This window comes from Myxocyprinus asiaticus, chromosome 3 (genome assembly GCF_019703515.2).
Source record: "Myxocyprinus asiaticus isolate MX2 ecotype Aquarium Trade chromosome 3, UBuf_Myxa_2, whole genome shotgun sequence".
NCBI lineage: Eukaryota > Metazoa > Chordata > Actinopteri > Cypriniformes > Catostomidae > Myxocyprinus > Myxocyprinus asiaticus.
This window is the reverse complement of record NC_059346.1, coordinates 28,666,870-28,689,522: the sequence shown is the minus strand read 5'-3', so window position 1 is coordinate 28,689,522 and position 22,653 is coordinate 28,666,870. Positions and strand designations below refer to the sequence as shown.

At 41.9% G+C, this 22,653-nt stretch overlaps 2 protein-coding genes across 4 annotated transcripts in view; both read right to left on the bottom strand.

The window, feature by feature from the left end:
* LOC127421177 (membrane-spanning 4-domains subfamily A member 4A-like) overlaps positions 1 to 22,653 on the bottom strand; it is a 105,460-nt gene that overhangs the window by 66,826 nt on the left and 15,981 nt on the right. The window lies entirely within an intron of this gene.
* On the bottom strand, positions 220 to 22,413 carry LOC127421171 (membrane-spanning 4-domains subfamily A member 4A-like). Its single transcript, XM_051663990.1, has 7 exons — positions 22,288 to 22,413; positions 21,397 to 21,600; positions 8,899 to 9,012; positions 8,754 to 8,810; positions 4,694 to 4,858; positions 3,895 to 4,035; positions 220 to 2,099 (listed from the first exon to the last, which is right to left on the bottom strand). Exons 2-7 carry the CDS (start codon positions 21,574 to 21,576, stop codon positions 2,091 to 2,093), a joined length of 666 nt encoding a protein of 221 aa, XP_051519950.1. The 5' UTR covers positions 21,577 to 21,600; positions 22,288 to 22,413; the 3' UTR covers positions 220 to 2,090.

Sequence of the window (22,653 nt, the reverse complement as noted above, 5' to 3'; positions counted from 1 at the left end):
CTGACCCGTATCTGCATGATTTCATGCATTGCGCTGCTGCCACATGACTGGCTGATTAGATAATCACATGAATATGTAGGTGTACAGGTGTTCCTAATAAAGTGCTCAGTGAGTGTACATTAATATGGTTCTAAATGTATGTTATTACAGGCTAGGCTAAAAATGAAACTCAATTTTGCACAATATATAACAGTCAAGTCATTTTTATTTGTATAGCACTTTTCACAACACATATCGTTTCAAAGCAGCTTACAGAAAATAAGAAGCTTTACAGAAAAAGGTCCCTGCTCCCTCTCTATCCACCAAGGGTTCTTTGGCCTAAAAAAAGGTTAAATATTCCTTTTTCATCCCAATATCCCAAGATTAATTTGATTTAAATTCAGTCATATAATTAATACAATGCTGTGTGGACTGCCAGACCGATGGATAGAATTACGTTTTTTTTATAGATTGCAAATGAGGTGTTATTTTAAGTAAGTAAATATTTGCCACCAACCTAACATCCCTGTACCACTTGTATGGTTATCACCACCCCCTTTTCATTCACACCAGTACTGATATTTTAGTTCCTCGTTATTGCTCACCCAGAAACTGTAGATATGCAGAGTTAAATGCAACTTCAAGGAATGTTCTGCTTTCAATATAGGTTAAGCTCAGTCAACAGCATTTGTTGCATCATGTTGATCAGACACCACAAAATATTATTTCTACTCAGCCCTCACTTTCTAAAAATCAGTGTTTGAGTAAGGCACTTATAATGGAAGTAAACATTATAAGTGTCTTGCCTAAATCTCTTGCTCACTTTTTTAATAAAGCACTTACATAAATTATTCTGTAAAAAATATTTTATTATTATTATTATGCACTGTAAATCTCAAATACAGTTCAAGGAGGTGGATGAACTTTTAGCTCTACGACATAATTCCTGTGGTTGGTGCCAGTGCGTCAACAAAATGTATCGTCATGGACCTTGTGCTGGTAACCTATGGTGGCCATGAAGTGCAAAACAAAACAAGACTGAAAACGCAATGGCAAATCCAAAAACAAAATAACAATTCAGATACAAAACAAATGTATAAAACACAACAGCAAATCCAAAAAACGAAAGAACAAATCAGAAAATGCCAAAAAGAACAGTGGTCACCATAAAATGTCATTGTATGACATCACTGAGCACAATTTATTTTCCCTTTGTGTACAGAAAAAGAAAGTGGTACGGGTTTATAACAACACGGGGGTGAATAAATAATGACTTTATTGTAATTTTTATTACTACAGAAAAGAATTAAACCTTCAATAATTACACCTACACCAACTATGCCTTCAGTCATAGGGCAAATGGATTGTCTGGATGTTTAATAGAAGCATAACTTTTACCCCATATCACATACATATACAGTAGCATGTGCCATGCCATGTTTTATTTTGTCAAAATCTGTTCTCAAATACATCAGCTAATGTTTTTTTTTAAATTAAACAGACTTGACAAGAGTAACAAAAAATGTATATACTATTCCACTATGTAAAGGAAACCTGCTCAGTCAGTTAGCTACTTTAAGGACTCATTCTGTGCATTGTTATGTCTACCTATCTTTAGGATCAAATTAAAAGGGCCTGGCTATCATGAAAAGCAGAATTATTGCATATCTACCATATTTACTTCAGAACATTAGACATTACATTACTGGAGTCAAAAAACTGCTTGGTGTTTATGGGCATTTACTCTGCACCAGTGTGGTATCATCGCTATAGACTAAACATACAGGCTATGCAGCTCATTCCAAACTTTGGTAAAAGAATACAACCTTTGGTCCATGTCAAACATTTGAGAAGTAAAAATACATAAGGTACATAAGGTCTTGACTGAACAAAGAATATTCAATAGAAGTAAAACCTTTACAGTATTTCCATATCTCATGTGGCCAAATACAAATGTTATTGCTCTGTTGTTACTGATACATTTTTTTTTTTCTGTTCAGATGACTAAAACATCAGAATAAAACGATTAAAAAAACTTGAGTAATCATAAGTAACAATATGAGAAATTAATTCTTTGCAACCTTTGCACTGTAGGAACTCCTCACTGTGACTCAGGGTCTCTGTGGAGTGTAAGACACTTTACATTAGTTAGTCTACAAGAGACTCAGCATTAGCACTTTTAATTATTTTTATAACATTATAACCCCTGGCTATGAAGACTATTTTATATATATTGTCTTTAACGAATTATAAAAAGAAAAGCCCTTTAGACAGGCTGTAGTTTACAGCAAGTTTTGGTTGCCTTAAACAGTAGTTGCTATACTCTTTTCATTCTGCATGTGATACATGTCAAGTTATTGCTTATTTTAAAATTAGGAGTTTCAGAAGCTGTTCTACATAACACAACTACATTTCAACAGTAAGACAGACTTGAAAACTAAAGAGATCTACTAAAGAAGTTTAAGGTTAAAACAGTTCTGACAACTTCAGCAGAATTTACTAGTTTTAGACCACAAAAAGGCAGTTTATCTGAAATATCGTGTGGTTGCCTCATTCGTTTTCATTCTGCTAGCTTTATCTTTGAAGTTGTGGCTTGTTCAGTGGAGAGGTCTCTTTCTCTAAAAGCCTTGGCTGCAACAGAAATGTCTGCTTAAAGGAATAGTTCACCCAAAAATGAAAAATTGCTGATAATTTACTCACCCTCAGGCCATCCAATATTCTTAGAAAGAGTTTCTTTCTTCATCAAAACAGAATTTAAGATTTTTAGGATTTCATTTCAGGCCTCCTCCTTTAAGCAATGCAAGTGAATGTACTCCATTTTTTTGACGGTCCAAAATGCATATTTAGGGTGCATCAAAATAATCCACATGACTCCAGTCGACAAATAAAGTTCTTCTGAACCCAAACGATTGATTATTTTTAGAAACAATACAATATTTATATACTTTTTAACTACAAATGTTCACTTCCGTACATCTCTGTGACGCGCTTATGAGAGGAATGACATAAGCTCGTTGGTAAGGTCACACGTGGAGGAGGAGGCAGGAAGTGCATCACTGTTTACAAGAGGAGTGCTGTACAAAAGTTTAATTGTCTTTGCTGTAGATTTGTATTTGTATAAGTGTATTGTTCAAAATGGTCGTTTGGTGTGTGTATCCTGGATGCTTCAACCTTCAGAAACCCCAAAGAAAACTTTTCATCGATTGCCTATACTAGATCATGAGCGATTGAAGCTCTGGCTTATCGCGCTGAACCTGGATATCAGTACACCCCTACATTCTCTTAAATATTGGAGGGTGTGCAGTGAACATTTTACATGAGGATTTCAGACCATTGAAAGAAACAAAGGGTCGATATCTGAATTCATCGGCTGTGCCCGTGCTGTTTTTCCAGCAAATTCAGGTATGTGCGAAAACTTTGTCATATAGCCTATATATTTCTGCTAAAGAAAAAGCACAAGTAGATAAAGCAACGGCATCGCTCCAAAATAACGAACTTACGTCATCCCTCTCATGAGTGCGCATCACAGAGATGTATGGAAGTGAAGATTTGTAGTTAAAAATATATAAGTATTGTTTTGTTTCTAATAAATAATCAATCGTTTGGGTTCTGAAGAACTTTATTTGTCGACTGGAGTCATGGGATTATTTTGATGCACCCTAAATATGCATTTTGGACCGTCAAAAAGTACATTCATTTGCATTATTTAAAGGAGGAGGCCTGAAATGAAGTCCTAAAAATCCTAAATATTTTGATGAAGAAAGAAACTCAGATACATCTTGGATGGCCTGAGGGTGAGTAAATGATCACATTTTCATTTTTGGGTGAACTATTCCTTAGTTAAAATAATATTGCTTGTTGGAATAAAATAGTCACCATGGTTTTAGCAATTACACCACCTACTAAATAATTTACTTGCTGATTTAGTGAAACACTGTCCTCATTGGAGTCACTGCCGCAGGTGGCTTTGTAGGCAAATGCTGAGATACAGACAGAGATGATGAGCAGAAGGATGGAGAAGACCAAAAATGTTCCGATGACCGCATGACTGAGAGTCTACAAAAGATTTAACATCCTCAAAAAAAGTACAAAAATGAAACTTTAACTGACTTAATATATTAATGTTTTCTTTAAATGAAATATTAATAGTGAAATTCCTAATACGCAAAATTAGTGCAAAATTTCTTATATGTTAAAAGTTATTGTTTTTATGACTATAAATAATAATAATTATTATAGTAATAACAATGCCATTGCTACACAGAGGCTCAAAATACAGTTTTTTTTTTTTTTTTTCTTTTTAGCAGATTGCTATGCAAATGTTAGAATTTTCTGTTTTTTTCTTTTTTCTTCTTCTGGCTAGGTGATTGCTTACTGGCCCAAGTCAAAAAGGACCACCCCCAAGTATCTGTCATATTCTGCTCCCTATGACTCGGGCCCTCCTTCAATGTACACTCAACGAGCACTTTATTAGGAACACCCGTTCACCTAGTTTTTCGTGCAGTTATCTAATCAGACCATAGTGTTCCTAATAAAGTGCTCAGTGAATGTAAGTCTATGGGATTTTTCTGCCCATATATGGTCATAAATCTGATCACTTAGAAAAGTAATAGCAAGCACCATGCACTAACTGTATAATGCTAATTATAACAAGAGCAACAGAAACAACAACAATAATACATAATAATAATAATAATATGAATATGAATAATACCTCAAAATGTAAACAGATAGGCATGTCATAGTCATTTGCATCACTTTCATTGTAGACACAATGCTGCCCAGTTGAAGACAGTACTGTTATATCTATTGAGATCAGAATTATGTTTATCCCAGCAGTTATGGCACTGAGCACATTCATTCCAAGAGAGGCTTTCACCTACAGGGAGAAAAGCATTTAAGGGAGATAAAGTCATATATTAACTAACATACTATTGTATGATAATATCGTCCTGGTTACTTTCGTAACCTCCATTCCCTGATGGAGGGAACGAGACGTTGTGTCGATGTAGTGACACTAGGGGTCGCCCTTGGTGGTTGATGTATGCTACCGTCGCCGTGTTGTCTGTCTGGACCAACACGTGCTTGTCCTGGATCAATGGCCGAAGCCTCCGCAGGGCGAGCAATACTGCCAGCAACTCAAGGCAGTTGATATGCCAACACAGCCGTGGCCCTGTCCAGGAGCCGGCGACTGCGTGCCTGTTGCACACGGCGCCCCAGCCACGCTTGGAGGTGTCTGTTGTAACCACGATGCGCCTGGACACCTGCACTAAGGGGACCCCTGCCCGCAGAAATGCAAGGTCTGCCCAAGGGCTGAACAGGCGGTGGCAGATCGGCGTGATGGCCATGTGATGTGCCCCGTGGCGGGACTCGAGTCTGAAGCCAGTACTGAAGCGGTCTCATATGCATCAAACCTGAGCGGTGCGACTGCCGCTGAGGACGCCATATGCCCCAGGAGCCTCTGAAATTGTTTCAGTGGGACCACCATTCTCCGCCTGAACGCCTTCAGACAGTTCAGCACCGACTGTGCGTGCTCGCTCGTGAGGCGCTCCATCGTAGAGACTGAGTCTAACTCCATGCTGAGAAAAGAGATGCTCTGAACCGTGGAGAGCTTGCTCTTTTCCCAGTTGACCCGAAACCCCAGCCAGCTGAGGTGGCTGAGCACCAAGTCCCTGTGTACACACAACAAATCCCAAGAGTGAGCTAGAATCAGCCAGTCGTCAAGATAGTTGAGGATGCGAATGCCCACTTCCCTTAGCGGGGCAAGGGCTGCCTCTGTGACTTTCATGAAGGCGTGAGATGACAGGGACAGACCGAAGGGGAGGAACTTGTACTGGTACGCACGGCCCTCGAAAGCAAACCGCAGGAAGGGCCTGTGTCGAGGTAAAACCGAGATGTGGAAGTACACGTCCTTCAGGTCTAAAACCGTGAACCAATCTTGATGCCGGACGCTTGCTAAAATGCGTTTTTGCATCAGCATCTTGAATGGGAGGCTGTGCAAGGCCCTGTTCAGTACTCGCAGGTCCAAGATTGGCCGCAACCCACCACCTTTCTTTGGTACGATGAAGTAGGGGTTGTAAAACCCCTTCATCTCAGCAGGAGGGACAGGCTCTATCGTGTCCTTCCATAGAAGGGACGCGATCTCCGCACACAAGGCAGCGGCGTTCTCGCCCATCACTGAGGTGAAGCGGATGCTGTTGAACCTGGGCGGACGCCTGGCGAACTGAATCGTGTAGCCGAGTCGGACAGTCCTGGTCAGCCACGTACCGGTGGGTGGGGCCTCACGACGGGGCGGATCCTGAGGCACCACGTGGGGGGGGGCTTGAGCCCCGAACTCATGGCCATGCTGAGTCTGGGGACATCGAAGCACTTACCTGCCTCCGTATACCCACCATAGGACCAGTCCGGGATGAAGGAGGAGGGAAATCGTCCTCATGGCCTGTTGCAACTGTCCTGGCGTAGGTGCAATTTTGCTACAGCTGGGCATGTGGGGGGCCCGCCTCCGGAGCGCCAGGCCTGCCATAATTGTGCGGTGGCCGGTTGTCATGATAACAGACAGATCCCTGCCCGAGAGACCACGCTGTGACCTTCGTCGCCCGGAGGGCGATATCAGTCGCCGAGTGCAGCTCCTGCATCAATCTCGGGTCAGAACTACCCTCGTGCAGCTCTCTCATTGCCTTGGCTTGGTGCACTTGCCGGAGAGCCATGGCGTGCAGGGTGGAGGCGGCCTGTCCAGTGGCACCATAGGCCTTAGTCGCCAGTGACGACATAAGCCTACAGGCCCTGGATGGGTGTCTCTGACGGTTCTGCCAGGTGCCAGCGTTTTGCGGGCACAAGTGCACCGCAACCGCCTTATCCACCTGGGGAATCGCTGAGTACCCCCTGACAGCCCCACCATCGAGGGTAGTGAGAGCGGAGGAGCCCATAAATCAGGTCCGGGCAGTGAAAGGTGCCCACAACGATCTTGTAAGTTCATCATGCATCTCCAGGCATGCTGTGAGCGGCGCTCTGAGCCCAGGAACCAATCGTTGAGCCACAAGGGTTCAGGGGGGAGTGGAGGGTTCCACTCCAGCCCGACGCTTGCAGCCACCCGGGCAAGCATGGCCACCAGCTCTGCGTCAGCCTGCGACTGGGCGACCGCACCCGAAGGTGAGAGGCCAGTCAAGTCCTCGGCATCAGACTGGATGAGCCTGCTCTCCGATGCTGTGATCGAGAGCTCATCCTCTTCGTGAGCCCCAAATGAGATCGCGAACTCGCCCTGAGATGAGCCGGTAGTCTCATCCCAGAACTCGACCGGGGCACACAAGCATACTGGGGAATGGGAGGTCTCCCATTGAGGTCCCAAAATCACCCCCAGTGCTAACCGCCGCGGCCTCATACCCATAGGTAGAAGGACCGAGGCGGGGAGCCACTGGGGTGACTTTCCCTCTAACAAAGGAAAGCTGCGATCGCAACACTGCCATGGTCATGTTCTTGCAATGAGGACATGTCTCCACGTGGGCAGCGCCCAAGCACGTGAGACAGCGATTGTGGCCATCAGAAGCGGAGAGATAGCGACCGCAACCAGAAATTATACACAAACGGAAAGGCATCTTTAAAAAGACGCTCGGTCTGTGCCACACTTTTAGTAGGAAAATATACTCTTTTATTATGAAGAATATACTCTTTTAGCTGCTGAAGCGTTCTCTGCACACCACCGGTGCAAGAGGGGGAGAAACCGCTGTAATGAGCCATAAATCCAAACGCTTTCGATGTGAATGGATCAGCGGAGGAATTCAACTCGCTGAAACACAACTGCTCTGCACCGAAGAAAAAATCTGAATGAGTGATTGCAAGCCAGCTCCTTTTATACCCGTATGTCCGGGGGAGTGGCATGCAATTTCCACTCTCCTATTCCCATTGGATCTCAAAGATCAGAGGTGTTTGGGGCTCCCAAGGGCGACCTCTAGTGTCACTACATCGACACAACTTCGAGTGAGTGACAGATAGGGAACTTATTGTGCTAAGAAAGTTGAGATTGATGTCTGAGAAAAAGCAGCTGATTCAAATTTGAGCCTAGTAAAATTACTTGATAGTAAATATGCACTAAACTGAACCAGTAGTGAGTCTGTCACTGTAAAAATGTAAAGATACTCAAGGCACCATTTGAGGTTCCTCACATGTCACAATGGTGGAACCATCTGGAGCTCCTTTGGAGACACCCTTTCAGTTCTCTGATAAACATACCATAGAAATCTATCTTGATGTTTCTTGAGTACATAAATAGGATATTTGAGATTCCTTTAAAAGATGTCTGAAGTGTCTCCAGAGGGTTCGGGTGTGGCATATCAGGAACTTCAAACGGTGCCGCAAATATATTTACAATTTTACAGTAAGCAGTAATACACCAATGAAGCAGAGTGTTCAGTGACAGCCAGGAAAAGCTTCCCCCTTCCAAGCAGTACCTCTATAGATATGTTAAAAATTACACACTAACATAAAACTACTGCTACCGTTTCAAAGGAATTCACTATGTTATACTGTTACCTGTATGCTAATGTTCTGTATGCACAGAATACATGAATGAGGTTGGCTATTTGTTGAAAAATTTTGCTTTACCAGTGTACAATGCACTTGACATTCTGTTTTGTTTAAAAACATATTTAAAAAAAGTTGGACATGAGGCATTTATTTTGTAAATTTAATTTGAATGTAAGTAACCTGAATAATAGGGTGGGATATACACAAAGGAACATCTATAACGTGATTAAAAACTGCGAGTTGCATGTACGCACCAGACACAAATGAAGTTTATGTTCTGCTGCAACAGACAGAGAACCAGCAGTGATGTACTATGGAAGAAACAGATAATTTGTTAAACATAACTTCATACTGAATTTTTTATTAAGAGCATAAAGCAACAAGTTAATTAGCACTTACAGTGAGGGATGTCCAGCGGGTTATGACACTGTAGACAGAAATTCTATCAAGATAGCTATCGTTGAGTACAATGCCATATAAGAAGATTGTTACTCCAATCATTATCTGTACAATCTATAGAAGGCAGATACAGGTCAGATTCATGTTAGCATTTGGAGTCTAAAAAAAGCAGCTGCTGATGTGGAATGTAATCTTATATTGTTGGGTAACACTTTACGATAAGGTTCCATTTGTTAACATTAGTTAACTACAATAGTTAACATGAATAACATTGAACAATACTTTTACAGCATTTGTTATTTTTGGTTAATGTTCATTTCAACATTTACTAATACATTTAACATTAGTTAATGCATTATAAACTAACATGAACTAACAATTAACAGTTGTGTTATCATCGACATGTTATCATCAATTGTGTTGTCATTAACATTAACAAAGATTAATAAATGCTGTTAATAAATATTGCTCTTTATTAGTTCATGATACCTCATGCATTAACTAATGTAACTGGTAACACTTTATAATAATGGTCCATCATTAATAGGTAACTATGCAGGAATTAATGCAGGACAAATGAGTACTACTACATTAACACTTTAGTTACTACTATTAACTAATATGGAAGCATAATTAACCAGTCAGTAAGTCATAGTGAACTGATGACTGAGGTAGTTCACTGTTAGGTAATCAATAATTACTGAATTTGATCTGCCTCACTGAGAACTATTAACTAACTATGGCTATTTTAAAATAACTACTAATTAATTACTAATCAAAACATTAACATGTGTGTAAAATGTGAATGATTATGTTTTTATTGTGAATGAGATCATGCATGGGTTCTTTGTGGGAATTATTTATGAATGTAACAGGTTGCTAAATCAAGGCTACAGTGTCTGGTAGAGTATCATGGTCAAGGATGTAACCACATATTCAGGATTTATGGAGACCGAATTTAATAACGTAATAATTAGCCATGGAAAAAGTCCATATCAGTAGACCAATACTAATGGAGTTAATTAACAGAGGTTCGGGAGGAGCATGTTAATTTTACTCTGACAAATCACAGCCCACGGGCTGGTATAAGCCGCTGCTTACCTGCTTCCTGTGACAACTCTCCTGACATTAGAGTCTTTCCGGCATTCGGCCCTGCCCTTTTCCCCACGAACAGACCCAGACGGATATATATATATTGTCTCAAATTGTGCCTGTCTCCGCGAACGGACATATATTGACGTATATTGTACAGCAGGGGGCAGTCATACTCCTAAGGAGCGAATGACCACAACTGTATCCCTCAGTAATGATTGCAAGTCCATTTCTCCTGCGTATCCGCAAAGCAGTGCAAATGTGTTTTTCCAGGTGCTGCAACTGCAGAACCTTTCAGGCCCTGCCACTAAATCTCCCACAACACCGCAATCATGTTTCCTGTTTCCTCTTATGTTTTCTCTTATTAAGACTCGAGGGGCACAGCTCATAAATGTATACCCATCAAACCGCTATTCAGCAAGGTTCTTTACTCTGCGCCACCCACCATTTGAATGCAGTGTGGGCCCTCCCGTTCGAACGCTTTGCAGGCTTTCCCATAGAATTGCAGTGTGGGCTCTCCTGTTCGAATGCAGTGTGAACCTCAGCGCATTGGTCGCAGGCTCTCCCGTTTGAATTGCAGCGTGGGCCCTCCCGTTCAACCTCAATGCATGCTCTCCCATTCGAATCACAGGGTGGGATCTCCCATTCGAATGTAGTGTGAGATTTCACGTCATTCATTCCTTGGGCTCTCCCGTCCGAAACGCAGTATGAGCTCTCCTGGTGCAGTAATCTTAAGAGCCTTTTAGCTTTTCCCGTTAACCGTGGCATTGGCATTTCCTTTGCTCATGGTCTAAATGAGCCCGACATACAATAGGTCTAAATGAGCCCGACATACAATAGGTAGGACTCAAGATGGCGCCGAGTATGGCTGCTGCGTTGCGAGCTCCGACACAACATAGCAATGTTTTGTTTGTTTTGTTCACAATTCTTATGTGTTTTGTCTTGGATGTTGTCTGCCTTATTGTCTACGACAGACAAACACTTTTGGACATTGGTTCAGCGATCTCACACCGAAAACCGGACTTCACATTCCTCAATGCCGACCCGCTGTTTACAAACACGCAAGCAGAGCCCTTTGTCTGGGCAGCACGGCCGCGGAAACGCAGGAGGAAAAGGGGAAACAGAGCCGGCGTTTTCATCAGAGTAAGACGCCACGCAAATCGACCCCCGCTACCCACTATTCTACTGGCAAATGTTCAGTCTCTGGATAACAAGCTCTGTGAGCTGAAAGCGCGGATCTCTTTCCAACGAGATACAAGGGACTGCTGCATTATCTGCCTTACGGAAACTTGGATGTCTGCGGAGATTCCAGACTCAGCCATTGAACCCGTGGGGTTCTCCGAGCACCGAGCGGACAGAGCGAAAGACCTCTCAGGTAAAAGCAGAGGTGGTGGTGTATGTTTTATGATCAACAAATCCTGGTGTGATCAGAGGAACGTACATTCCATCAAGTCTTTCTGCTCTCCTGATCTGGAATTTCTTATGCTTCTGTGTTGACCATTCTGGCTACCGAGGGAATTCACAGCGGTCATTATCACTGCTGTGTACATTCCCCCACAAGCCGACTCAGACCTGGCACTCAAGGAACTGTATGGGATTATAAGTGAGCAGGAAACCGCGCACCCTGAGGCCGCGTTCATTGTGACCGGGGACTTTAATAAAGCCAGTTTAAAATCAGTCGCACAAAATATCACCAGCACATTAGTTTCAACACACGAGGGGACCGGGTTTTGGATCATTGCTACTCTCCGTTCCGGGATGGCTACAAATCCTTCCCCCGCCCACCATTTGGCAAATCGGACCACTCTTCCATTCTGCTTCTGCCCGCTTACAGGCAGAAATTGAAACAGGAAGCACCCACCCTCAGAACGATCCAGTGCTGGTCGGACCAGTCAGATCCTATGCTACAAGACTGTTTTGATCGCACGGACTGGGAGATGTTCCGGTCCGCCTCTGATGATGACATTGAGCTTTACGCTGATAGCGTAATGTGTTTCATCAGAACGTGCGTAGAGGAAGTGATTCCGACCAGAACTGTACGAATCTATCCGAATCAGAAGCCATGGATCAATAGCGATGTTTGTGCAGCACTTAATGTGCGGACCTCTGCTTTTAATTCCGGGAACACGGAGGAGCATAAACAAGCCAGTTATGCCCTCCGAAAAACTATCAAAACAGCAAAACGCCAGTACAGGAGCAAGATTGAAGGACAGTTTAACACCACCAACTCTAGAAGCATGTGGCAGGGAATTAACATCATCACGGACTTTAAAGGGAATAAAAACTCTGCTGTTTCGAGGGAAATAACACCGCCCTCGCGGAGAGAGCTCTCGCGGCTGAAGCTACAGAGGTTAGTTCACTCTCCGTCTCTGTAGCGGATGTAACCCGATCCTTCCGACGGGTGAATATCCGCAAAGCCACGGGCCCAGGTGGCATTCCGGGCCACGTCATCACAGCGTGCGCGAACCAGCTGGCTGGTGTTTTTATGGACATTTTCAACCTTTCCCTCTCTTTGTCTGTAGTCCCCACATGCTTTAAAACATCCACCATTGTGCCTGTTCCAAAACAATCAAAAATAACTTGTTTAAATGACTGGCGTCCTGTTGCTCTGACCCCCATCATCAGCAAATGTTTTGAGAGACTAATCAGAGATTACATCTGCTCTGTATTGCCACTCAATCTTGACCCGCTGCAGTTTGCTTACCGCAACAACCGCTCCACTGATGATGCCATTGCATCTACAATACACACTGCTCTCTCCCACCAGGAAAAAAAGAACACTTATGTGAGAATGTTGTTTGTAGACTACAGCTCAGCATTCAACACCATAGTGCCCTCCAAGCTAGATGAGAAACTCTGGGCTCTGGGCTTGCAGCTGGATCCTGGACTTCCTGTCAAGCAGATGCCAGGTGGTTAGAATAGGCAGCAACATCTCCTCATCACTAACCCTCAACACTGGAGCCCCGCAGGGCTGTGTTCTCAGCCCACTACTGTATTCCTTGTACACACATGACTGTGTGGCAACACATAGCTCCAATGCCATCATTAAGTTTGCTGATGACATGATGGTGGTAGGTCTGATCACTGACAATGATGAAACAGCCTACAGAGAGGAGTTGCACACTCTGACACACTGGTGTCAGGAGCACAACCTCTCCCTCAACGTCAGTAAGACAAAGGAGCTTGTGGTGGACTTCAGAAGAAAAGGCAGAGAACACAGTCCCATCACCATCAATGGAGCACCAGTGGAGAGAGTCAGCAGCTTCAAGTTCCTGGGTGTCAACATCACTGAGGAACTCACATGGTCCGTCCACACTGAAGTCGTTGTGAAGAAGGCTCATCAGCGCCTCTTCTTCCTGAGATGGCTGAGGAAGTTTGGAATGAACCGCCACATCCTCACACGGTTCTACACCTGCACTGTGGAGAGCATCCTGACTGGCTGTATCTCCGCCTGGTATGGCAATAGCACCGCCCACAACCGCAAGCACTGCAAAGGGTGGTGTGAACTGCCAGACACATCATCGGAGGTGAGCTTCCCTCCCTCCAGGAAATATATACAAGGCGCTGTGTGAAAAAAGCTCGGAGGATCATCAGAGACTCCAGCCACCCGAGCCATGGGCTGTTCTCACTGCTACCATCAGGTAGGCGGTATCGCAGCATCAGGACCCGCACCAGCCGACTCCATGATAGCTTCTTCCCCCAAGCAATCAGACTTCTGAACTCTTGATCTCCCACGATCAAAATACATCAGCCCTGCACTTTATTACTCTTTTATCTCACACCGGACTGTCATAAATTATATTATTATTATTATATTATGTTCTCTCTTAACAACTGACTTCACCAGCACATTAGTTTCAACACACGAGGGGACCGGGTTTTGGATCATTGCTACTCTCCGTTCCGGGATGGCTACAAATCCCTCCCCCGCCCACCATTTGGCAAATCGGACCACTCTTCCATTCTGCTTCTGCCCGCTTACAGGCAGAAATTGAAACAGGAAGCACCCACCCTCAGAACGATCCAATGCTGGTCGGACCAATCAGACTCTACGCTACAAGACTGTTTTGATCGCACGGACTGGGAGATGTTCCGATCCGCCTCTGATGACGACATCGAGCTTTACGCTGATAGCGTAATGTGTTTCATCAGAACGTGTGTAGAGGAAGTGATTCCGACCAGAACTGTGCGAATCTATCCGAATCAGAAGCCGTGGATCAATAGCGATGTTCGCGCGGCACTTAATGTGCGGACCTCCGCTTTTAATTCCGGGAACGCGGAGGAGCATAAACAAGCCAGTTATGCCCTCCGAAAAACTATCAAAACAGCAAAACGCCAGTACAGGAGCAAGATTGAAGGACAGTTTAACACCACCAACTCTAGAAGCATGTGGCAGGGAATTAACATCATCACGGACTTTAAAGGGAATAAAAACTCCGCCATGAACACCGCTGCCTCTCTACTGGATGAGCTAAATACATTTTATGCTCGTTTCGAGGGAACTAACACCGCCCTCGCGGAGAGAGCTCTCACGGCCGAAGCTACAGAGGTTAGTTCACTCTCCGTCTCTGTAGCGGATGTAACCCGATCCTTCCGACGGGTGAATATCCGCAAAGCCGCGGGTCCAGACGGCATTCCGGGCCGCGTCATCAGAGCGTGCGCGAACCAGCTGGCTGGTGTTTTTACGGACATTTTCAACCTTTCCCTCTCTTTGTCTGTAGTCCCCACATGCTTTAAAACATCCACCATTGTGCCTGTTCCAAAACAATCGAAAATAACTTGTTTAAATGACTGGCGTCCTGTTGCTCTGACCCCCATCATCAGCAAGTGTTTTGAGAGATTAATCAGAGATTACATCTGCTCTGTATTACCACTCAATCTTGACCCGCTGCAGTTTGCATACCGCAACAACCGTTCCACTGATGATGCCATTGCATCTACAATACACACTGCTCTCTCCCACCTGGAAAAAAAGAACACTTATGTGAGAATGTTGTTTGTAGACTACAGCTCAGCATTCAACACCATAGTGCCCTCCAAGCTAGATGAGAAACTCCGGGCTCTGGGCTTAAACAGCTCACTGTGCAGCTGGATCCTGGACTTCCTGTCAAGCAGACGCCAGGTGGTTAGAATAGGCAGCAACATCTCCTCATCACTGACCCTCAACACTGGAGCCCCGCAGGGCTGTGTTCTCAGCCCACTACTGTATTCCCTGTACACACATGACTGTGTGGCAACACATAACTCCAATGCCATCATTAAGTTTGCTGATGACACGACAGTGGTAGGTCTGATCACTGACAATGATGAAACAGCCTACAGAGAGGAGGTGCACACTCTGACACACTGGTGTCAGGAGCACAACCTCTCCCTCAACGTCAGTAAGACAAAGGAGCTTGTGGTGGACTTCAGAAGAAAAGACAGAGAACACAGTCCAATCACCATCAATGGAGCACCAGTGGAGAGAGTCAGCAGCTTCAAGTTCCTGGGTGTCCACATCACTGAGGAACTCACATGGTCTGTCCACACTGAAGTCGTTGTGAAGAAGGCTCATCAGCGCCTCTTCTTCCTGAGACGGCTGAGGAAGTTTGGAATGAACCGCCACATCCTCACACGGTTCTACACCTGCACTGTGGAGAGCATCCTGACTGGCTGTTTCTGCGCCTGGTACGGCAATAGCACCGCCCACAACCGCAAAGCACTGCAAAGGGTGGTGCGAACTGCCAGACACATCATCGGAGGTGAGCTTCCCTCCCTCCAGGAAATATATACAAGGCGCTGTGTGAAAAAAGCTCGGAGGATCATCAGAGACTCCAGCCACCCGAGCCATGGGCTGTTCTCACTGCTACCATCAGGTAGGCGGTATCGCAGCATCAGGACCCGCACCAGCCGACTCCATGATAGCTTCTTCCCCCAAGCAATCAGACTTCTGAACTCTTGATCTCCCACGATCAAAATACATCAGCCCTGCACTTTATTACTCTTTTATCTCACACCGGACTGTCATAAATTATATTACTGTTATTATATTATGTCTCTCTTAACAACTGACTATCAACCGACAGCCTGAATGTCAATACAGTACAATACTGTACATTCTCATATATATATATATATATATATATATATATATATATATATATATATATATATATATACTTTTTTCATATATATTTTAATTTTTATTGAATAATGTGTATCTATATAGTAAAAAACAAAAAAAAACTAAAACAGCATATTGTATACTGTACAGTGTATGTTATTATTTGTATATTGTTGAGTGTAATTATGTGTATAACAGATGTTTAAATTGTGTTGTGTTAATTTGATGTTTTAAGTTGTGTAATTATGTATAACAGATGTTTAAATTGTGTTGTGTTAATTTGATGTTTTAAGTTGAGTGTAATTATGTATAACAGATGTTTAAATTGTGTTGTGTTAATTTGATGTTTTAAGTTGAGTTTAATTATGTATAACAGATGTTTAAATTGCGTTGTGTTAATTTGATGTTATTGTAAATTGGTATATGTCTCATCACTGTCACGACTGCTATGTTGATCGGAACTGCACCCAAGAATTTCACACACCATTGCACTTGTGTATATGGCTGTGTGACAATAAAGTGATTTGATTTGATTTGATTTGATTTGATTTGACTTATCAACCGATAGCCTGAATGTCAGTACAGTACAATACTGTACATTCTATATATATATATATATTTTTTATATATATTTTTATTTTTAATTTTTATTGAATAATATGTATCTATATAGTAAAAAAACAAACAAACAAAAAACAGCGTATTGTATACTGTACAGTGTATGTTATTATTTGTATATTGTTGAGTGTAATTATGTGTATAACAGATGTTTAAATTGTGTTGTGTTAATTTGATGTTATTGTAAATTGGTATATGTCTCATCACTGTCACGACTGCTATGTTGATTGGAACTGCACCCAAGAATTTCACACACCATTGCACTTGTGTATATGGCTGTGTGACAATAAAGTGATTTGATTTGATTTGATTTGAGGTGTGCCTAAATGTGATAAACTATGTGTGCCCTATTTGATAATGCAGCCACATTGCCCCACCAGATAATGTGCTGCAGCACCCGCCCACGCTTGATACTGCTGCAGCATTGCCTGCATACTCTCAATTATGCCACAGCATCACTCCTTTCGCATTTTGATACTGCCGCAGCAGTGCCCTGCCATGACAAACGTAATAAAGTTGTATTCTTAACCAACTTTTCGTTTCCCTCAAAGCTGCATATAGAGTCTCGAGCTCCGAGCCCTCCAGTATACGGACAGCAAGCCAAATACGTTTACTGCTTCAGCACAAGATTACATTAAATCGACCTATAATCTAATGACAAATTATTTTCAAACCAACGCAGACATTTTAACGCAAGCTCGCTGCCGCGCAGCACTGGCTCTGACCATTCCACAGCACACCGCAGTTATACACGGACTCTGTCCGAACAGACACGAGCCGAATTTGGCTCTGCAAGAGGCGGATCATGCACCGCGTTCCAACTCATTCATAATCATTCCGCAACATGTCTCGCTTCCTCTTAGCATTATTGACATATATTGACGTATATTGTACAGCAGGGGGCAGTCATACTCCTAAGGAGCGAATGACCACAACTGTATCCTTCAATAATGATTGCAAGTCCATTTCTCCTGCGTATCTGCATGCAGTACAGAGCCAAAGCTCTTATTTCTCAGATCATTTTATGCTGTTTTTCACATTGTTTATTAAGATGTACTGTATTTCCCAGCACATATCTCCTGCATTTCTGTATGCAGTGCAGAGCTGCAACTCAATGCATTCCTAGATAATTCACACCTATTGCTCTGTGATGCATTTCCTATGCAAGAAGTATATTGTACTGAAGGTGACAGTTATACTTCCAAAGAGCGAATGGCCTAAAGTGAATACTTCAATGATGATTGCAAGACCATGAATATCTGTATGCAGTACAGAGCCAAAGCTCTTATTTCTCAGATCATTTTATGCTACATTTTTCACATTGTTTATGAAGATGTACTGTATTCCCTAGCACATTTTTTCTAAAGTTTCACCTAAATATGATTATTTTTTATTTTCTACAGCAACGCCTGAAATTGTGCCTTCCACAGGGTCTCACCAATATTACTTCCAGCAGATCTCAGCAAGAGCCCATTTAAATTCCTGTCACTGGATTGTACGCAGGTTTACATCTCACTTTCTCTATCTAGGTGTCTTTCCAAGACTTCACCATTAACTAACGAGGAGCAAAAGATGGCAACCATTTTAGTTAAGAAAGCACAAGTGCGGTGCTTCTGCCTTCGGCTCAAAACATCCCTAAGCTGCAATGTGCTGCCCACGTGCCACAACTGTGGCGTCTTTTGGGCCATGCAACAAACCCCCACGACACCACAAAGCAGCGCAAATGTGGTGTACAGGTGCCGCAACTGCGGTGTCCTCCGGACCATGCTACAAACTCCCACCGCAAAGCAGCGCAAATGTGGTGTACAGGTGCCGCAACTGCGGTAGCCTTCAGACCATGCGACAAACTTCCACCACAACGCAAAGCAGCGCAAATGTGTTTTTCCAGGTGCCACAACTGTGGAACCTTTCAGGCCCTGCCACTAAATCTCCCACAACACCGCAATCATGTTTCCTGTTTCCTCTTATTAAGACTCGAGGGGCACAGCTCATAAATGTATACCCATCAAACTGCTATTCAGCAAAGTTCTTTACTCTGCGCCACCCACCATTCGAATGTAGTGTGGGCCCTCCCGTTCGAATGCTTTGCAGGCTTTCCCATCGAATTGCAGTGTGGGCTCTCCCGTTCGAATGCAGTGTGAACCTCAGCGCATTGTTAACAGGCTCTCCTGTTCGAATCGCAGTGTGGGCCCTCCCGTCCAAAACACAGTATGAGCTCTCCTGTTCGAGTGTAGTGTTGGTGCAATAGTCTTAAGAGCCTTTTAGCTTTTCCCTTTAACCATGGCATTGGCATTTCCTTTGCTCATGGTCTAAATGAGCCCGACACACAATAAGGTGTGCCTAAATGTGATAAACTATGTGTGCCCTATTTGAAACTGCAGCCACAGTGCCCCACCAGATAATGGGCTGCAGCGCCCGCTCGTGCTCAATACTGCCGCAGCAGTGCCCTGCCATGACAAACGTAATAAAGTTGTATTCTTAACTAACCTTTCGCTTTCCTCAAAGCTGCATATAGAGTCTCGAGCTCCGAGCCCTCCAGTATACGGACAGCAAGCCAAATACGTTTACTGCTTCAACACAAGATTACATTAACATACTAACTACTGAATGAATATTGGGGGTGGACATGTCCCACTCAATGTCTATGGTGGTTACGGCCATGATCATAGTCAGCTTACCTTACCTTACCTTAAAAAATATTAACTTCTGCATGTTTGATATTGTTGAAGGTCTTTTTTTAAATAATTCTGGTAACTCATAAGTAACGAGTCAAGTGTTACCACGTAAGTATGAAGGAATTACTAATGTTCTGGACCATTATTCTAAAATGAGGGCCATAGTAACTCATGATTAATTAATGAGATCTTATTGTTTCCTTCCTTGGGAGTTAAAGGTCATTTGGACCATTATTCTAAAGTGAAAACACATTATAAACCATTAATAGTGACTGAGATGTTACTTTTCAGTTAGTAATGAATACTCAAGTGTTTGTTCCTACATTTTTTTCATTTAATCAAACAGATAGTTAACATTCACAGACATTCAAAACATATTTTTCTGGCATTTAATCATTTAATCTTATGAATCATTGAAATAATTGAACATAAATGCTTAGGCTACAAACCTTTAGCAGGATAATGCTTTTAATTGCTGGTGCTCACGGTTACTATATATTTTTTAAGTATTATCTCTTAACATAAAGTCAAAATCATGTGTCATGTGTGTTGATCTCCACAAGACTTCAACAGAAAACGGAGAGAAAACCGTCATGCAGCATGAGGCCGATTCTACATGTGTACGTCCGCCCTAGAGAGCCCACTCTGTGAATACATACAGTTTTTATGAAATTAATTTTACATGTTTCCTCCTTTGCCTATGTTCGGTCTAAACAGAACAGAACTTATGTTAAAGTTTACCACATACAGGCGGATCGACGGAGCAAAATCGCACTCGCTCTTCTTTCAGTTTCAGCGCGAGCGTTGCATATGGCCAATACTGACTGGATTAGAAGCTTTATGGATGTGACACGCATTCTTTTTTTTTTTTTTTTTTTTTTTTTTTTTATCGGATCCATTAAGTTACTCAGGAAAAGAAAATGCACTTCACATAAAATTAAGCAATTCTTTTAAGATTAACCTACAGTATCTATGAATAAAAAATTAATTGTAAAAAATAATGTATAATCAAGTGTGTATTCATTAATTAATAATGCGTTACCATGACCCTCACTTTAAAATAATTAGTAATACATTCATGTTTAAGTGGTAACACTTGACTCATTACTTATGGGTTACCAAAACTATTTTAAAAAGACCTCCAGCAATATCAGACCTGCTGAAGTTAATAATTTGTAATAAACAGAAGAGATATCCCAAGGAATACACGTGTTGGGCACATACACCTGTAAGCTGATTATGATACTCTACCAGACACTGTAGCCATGATTTAAAGAGCTGTTATGTTCATAAATTAATTCCAGCAAAGAACACGTGAGGCGCATGTTTCTCTGAAGGTGCATTTCATGATTATGTTCACAATAAAAACATAATCATTCACATTTTAGACACATGTTAATATTTTGATTAGTAATTAATTAGTAGTTATTTTATGTTAGCCATAGTTAATTGATAGTTCTTAATGAGGAAAATCAAATTCAGTAATTATTTATTACCTAACAGTGAAATACCTCAGTCATCAGTTCACTATGACTTGCTGACTGGTTAATCATGTTTCCATATTAGTTAATAGTAGTAACTAAAGTGTTAATGTAGTACTACTCATTAATCCTGCATTAATTCCTGCATAGTTACCTATTAATGACGGACCATTATTATAAAGTGTTACCATGTAGGTAAAAGTGTTACCATGTAACCTTGTTTTAAAGTGTTACCGTTTGGTGTGCCAAAACATGGCATTTAAAACTGGTTTCTTGTTTATGCTAACCAGCAGCATTAAAACAGAACACTCATGCTTTGTTTTCTGTAGCTTGTTTATGACTGTGTAAATGTGTGTGTTTCTCATCTCACAGTGCTGCAGATCCACATAAATAAACACACAGACCAACGCACATGTATGAACATAAGGATACATAACAGAACGTCTGAATTTGCATTCCATTTTCCTGCAGATCTTAAAGAAATTAAAAATACTGAATGGATTTGAATGAAAATCATATGTTCACGTACATTATGAAAAATACATACCCCCAGTGGCTTTGGTTGTATTTTAAGGAATCCTTTAAAAACTGTATTGTGATATGGTTCTTTTTCTTCTTGTCCATCATCAGAAATAACAACACTCTCCACCTGTGGATTTATTCGGATAACAACTGTAGAGTTGTCGGTTGATATGACCTTGTTGGACATTCTTGAAAAAGTTGTGATCTTCACCTGTAAGCATGTTAGTGTAAGTGTTTTTTACACAAAAATAGCTGGAACATAGAAGTGACCATAAACTGAGAAATGCAAAATCTTTAATGCAATTGCACTATAAATATATAAATCTAAATATAGCCATGCCTAGAGATTTATTAACACCTTACTTGAGAACATCTAAAGATTTTAATGGTTCACAATTATATGCTTATTGAAAAAAACTTCTTATGCTTTAAAAAAAAGGCATAGTTACTAAAGCAATGTTATAACGCAACAAAGGATAGTAGCCTACAGCTGAAAATGCTGTTAGACAAATAAATCTGCTCGTATAGGCTTGCATATAGCAGACAGTTCAAATCCATTTAAACAGTATTTTTTCGAGTTCTTCCTTTTTTCTTAATGATCAGAGGTCACATTGTTGGTATTTTGTAGCCTTGGTTGTGTAAAAAAACTTAAATGACAAAATTATAGCTTTAAAATGAGTTTTAGTTCCAAGGCACAACAGTAAATAGTATAAATATCAGCAGTCATTTTTTGTAAAAGATCATAATAATCATTTACAGATGATTGTTTTTTCTTTCGTGCCAATACAACACTCAAGAGAAATGTACTTACCACTTACCAAGAAAAAATATCTATCAAGAGAATATATCACTAAAAAAAAAAGTGAAGAAGTGAATTTATACACAAAGTAATTAGTACCTGAAGTGAAATGTGGTTTGTTGAAGTTGTTGTTTAAAAGTTCTGATAGTGTATGCTCAGGTGGACTCAGCTGAAGAACTATTAAGGAGGTGCCCACTTTATGCAGGAAGTTTATCTATGTGAAGTGATAGCCTAATGTGTCCGTTGTCTTGATCTACTAGTGTTAAAGAGTAGAATATCTCATCGTGTTAAACTGAAACTAAGAAAAAGCATCAGCTACACAGTTTGAGTTTACTGATAAAATATTAGTTAACATGCAATTGTGTAAGTTTGAAGCTCTCTGACTGCACTTAGCAGGTCTTTCTTTAGCTGAAACCCCAAGCAGGCCTAATCATTCATTTCATCAGGACAATGACAGCTGAATAT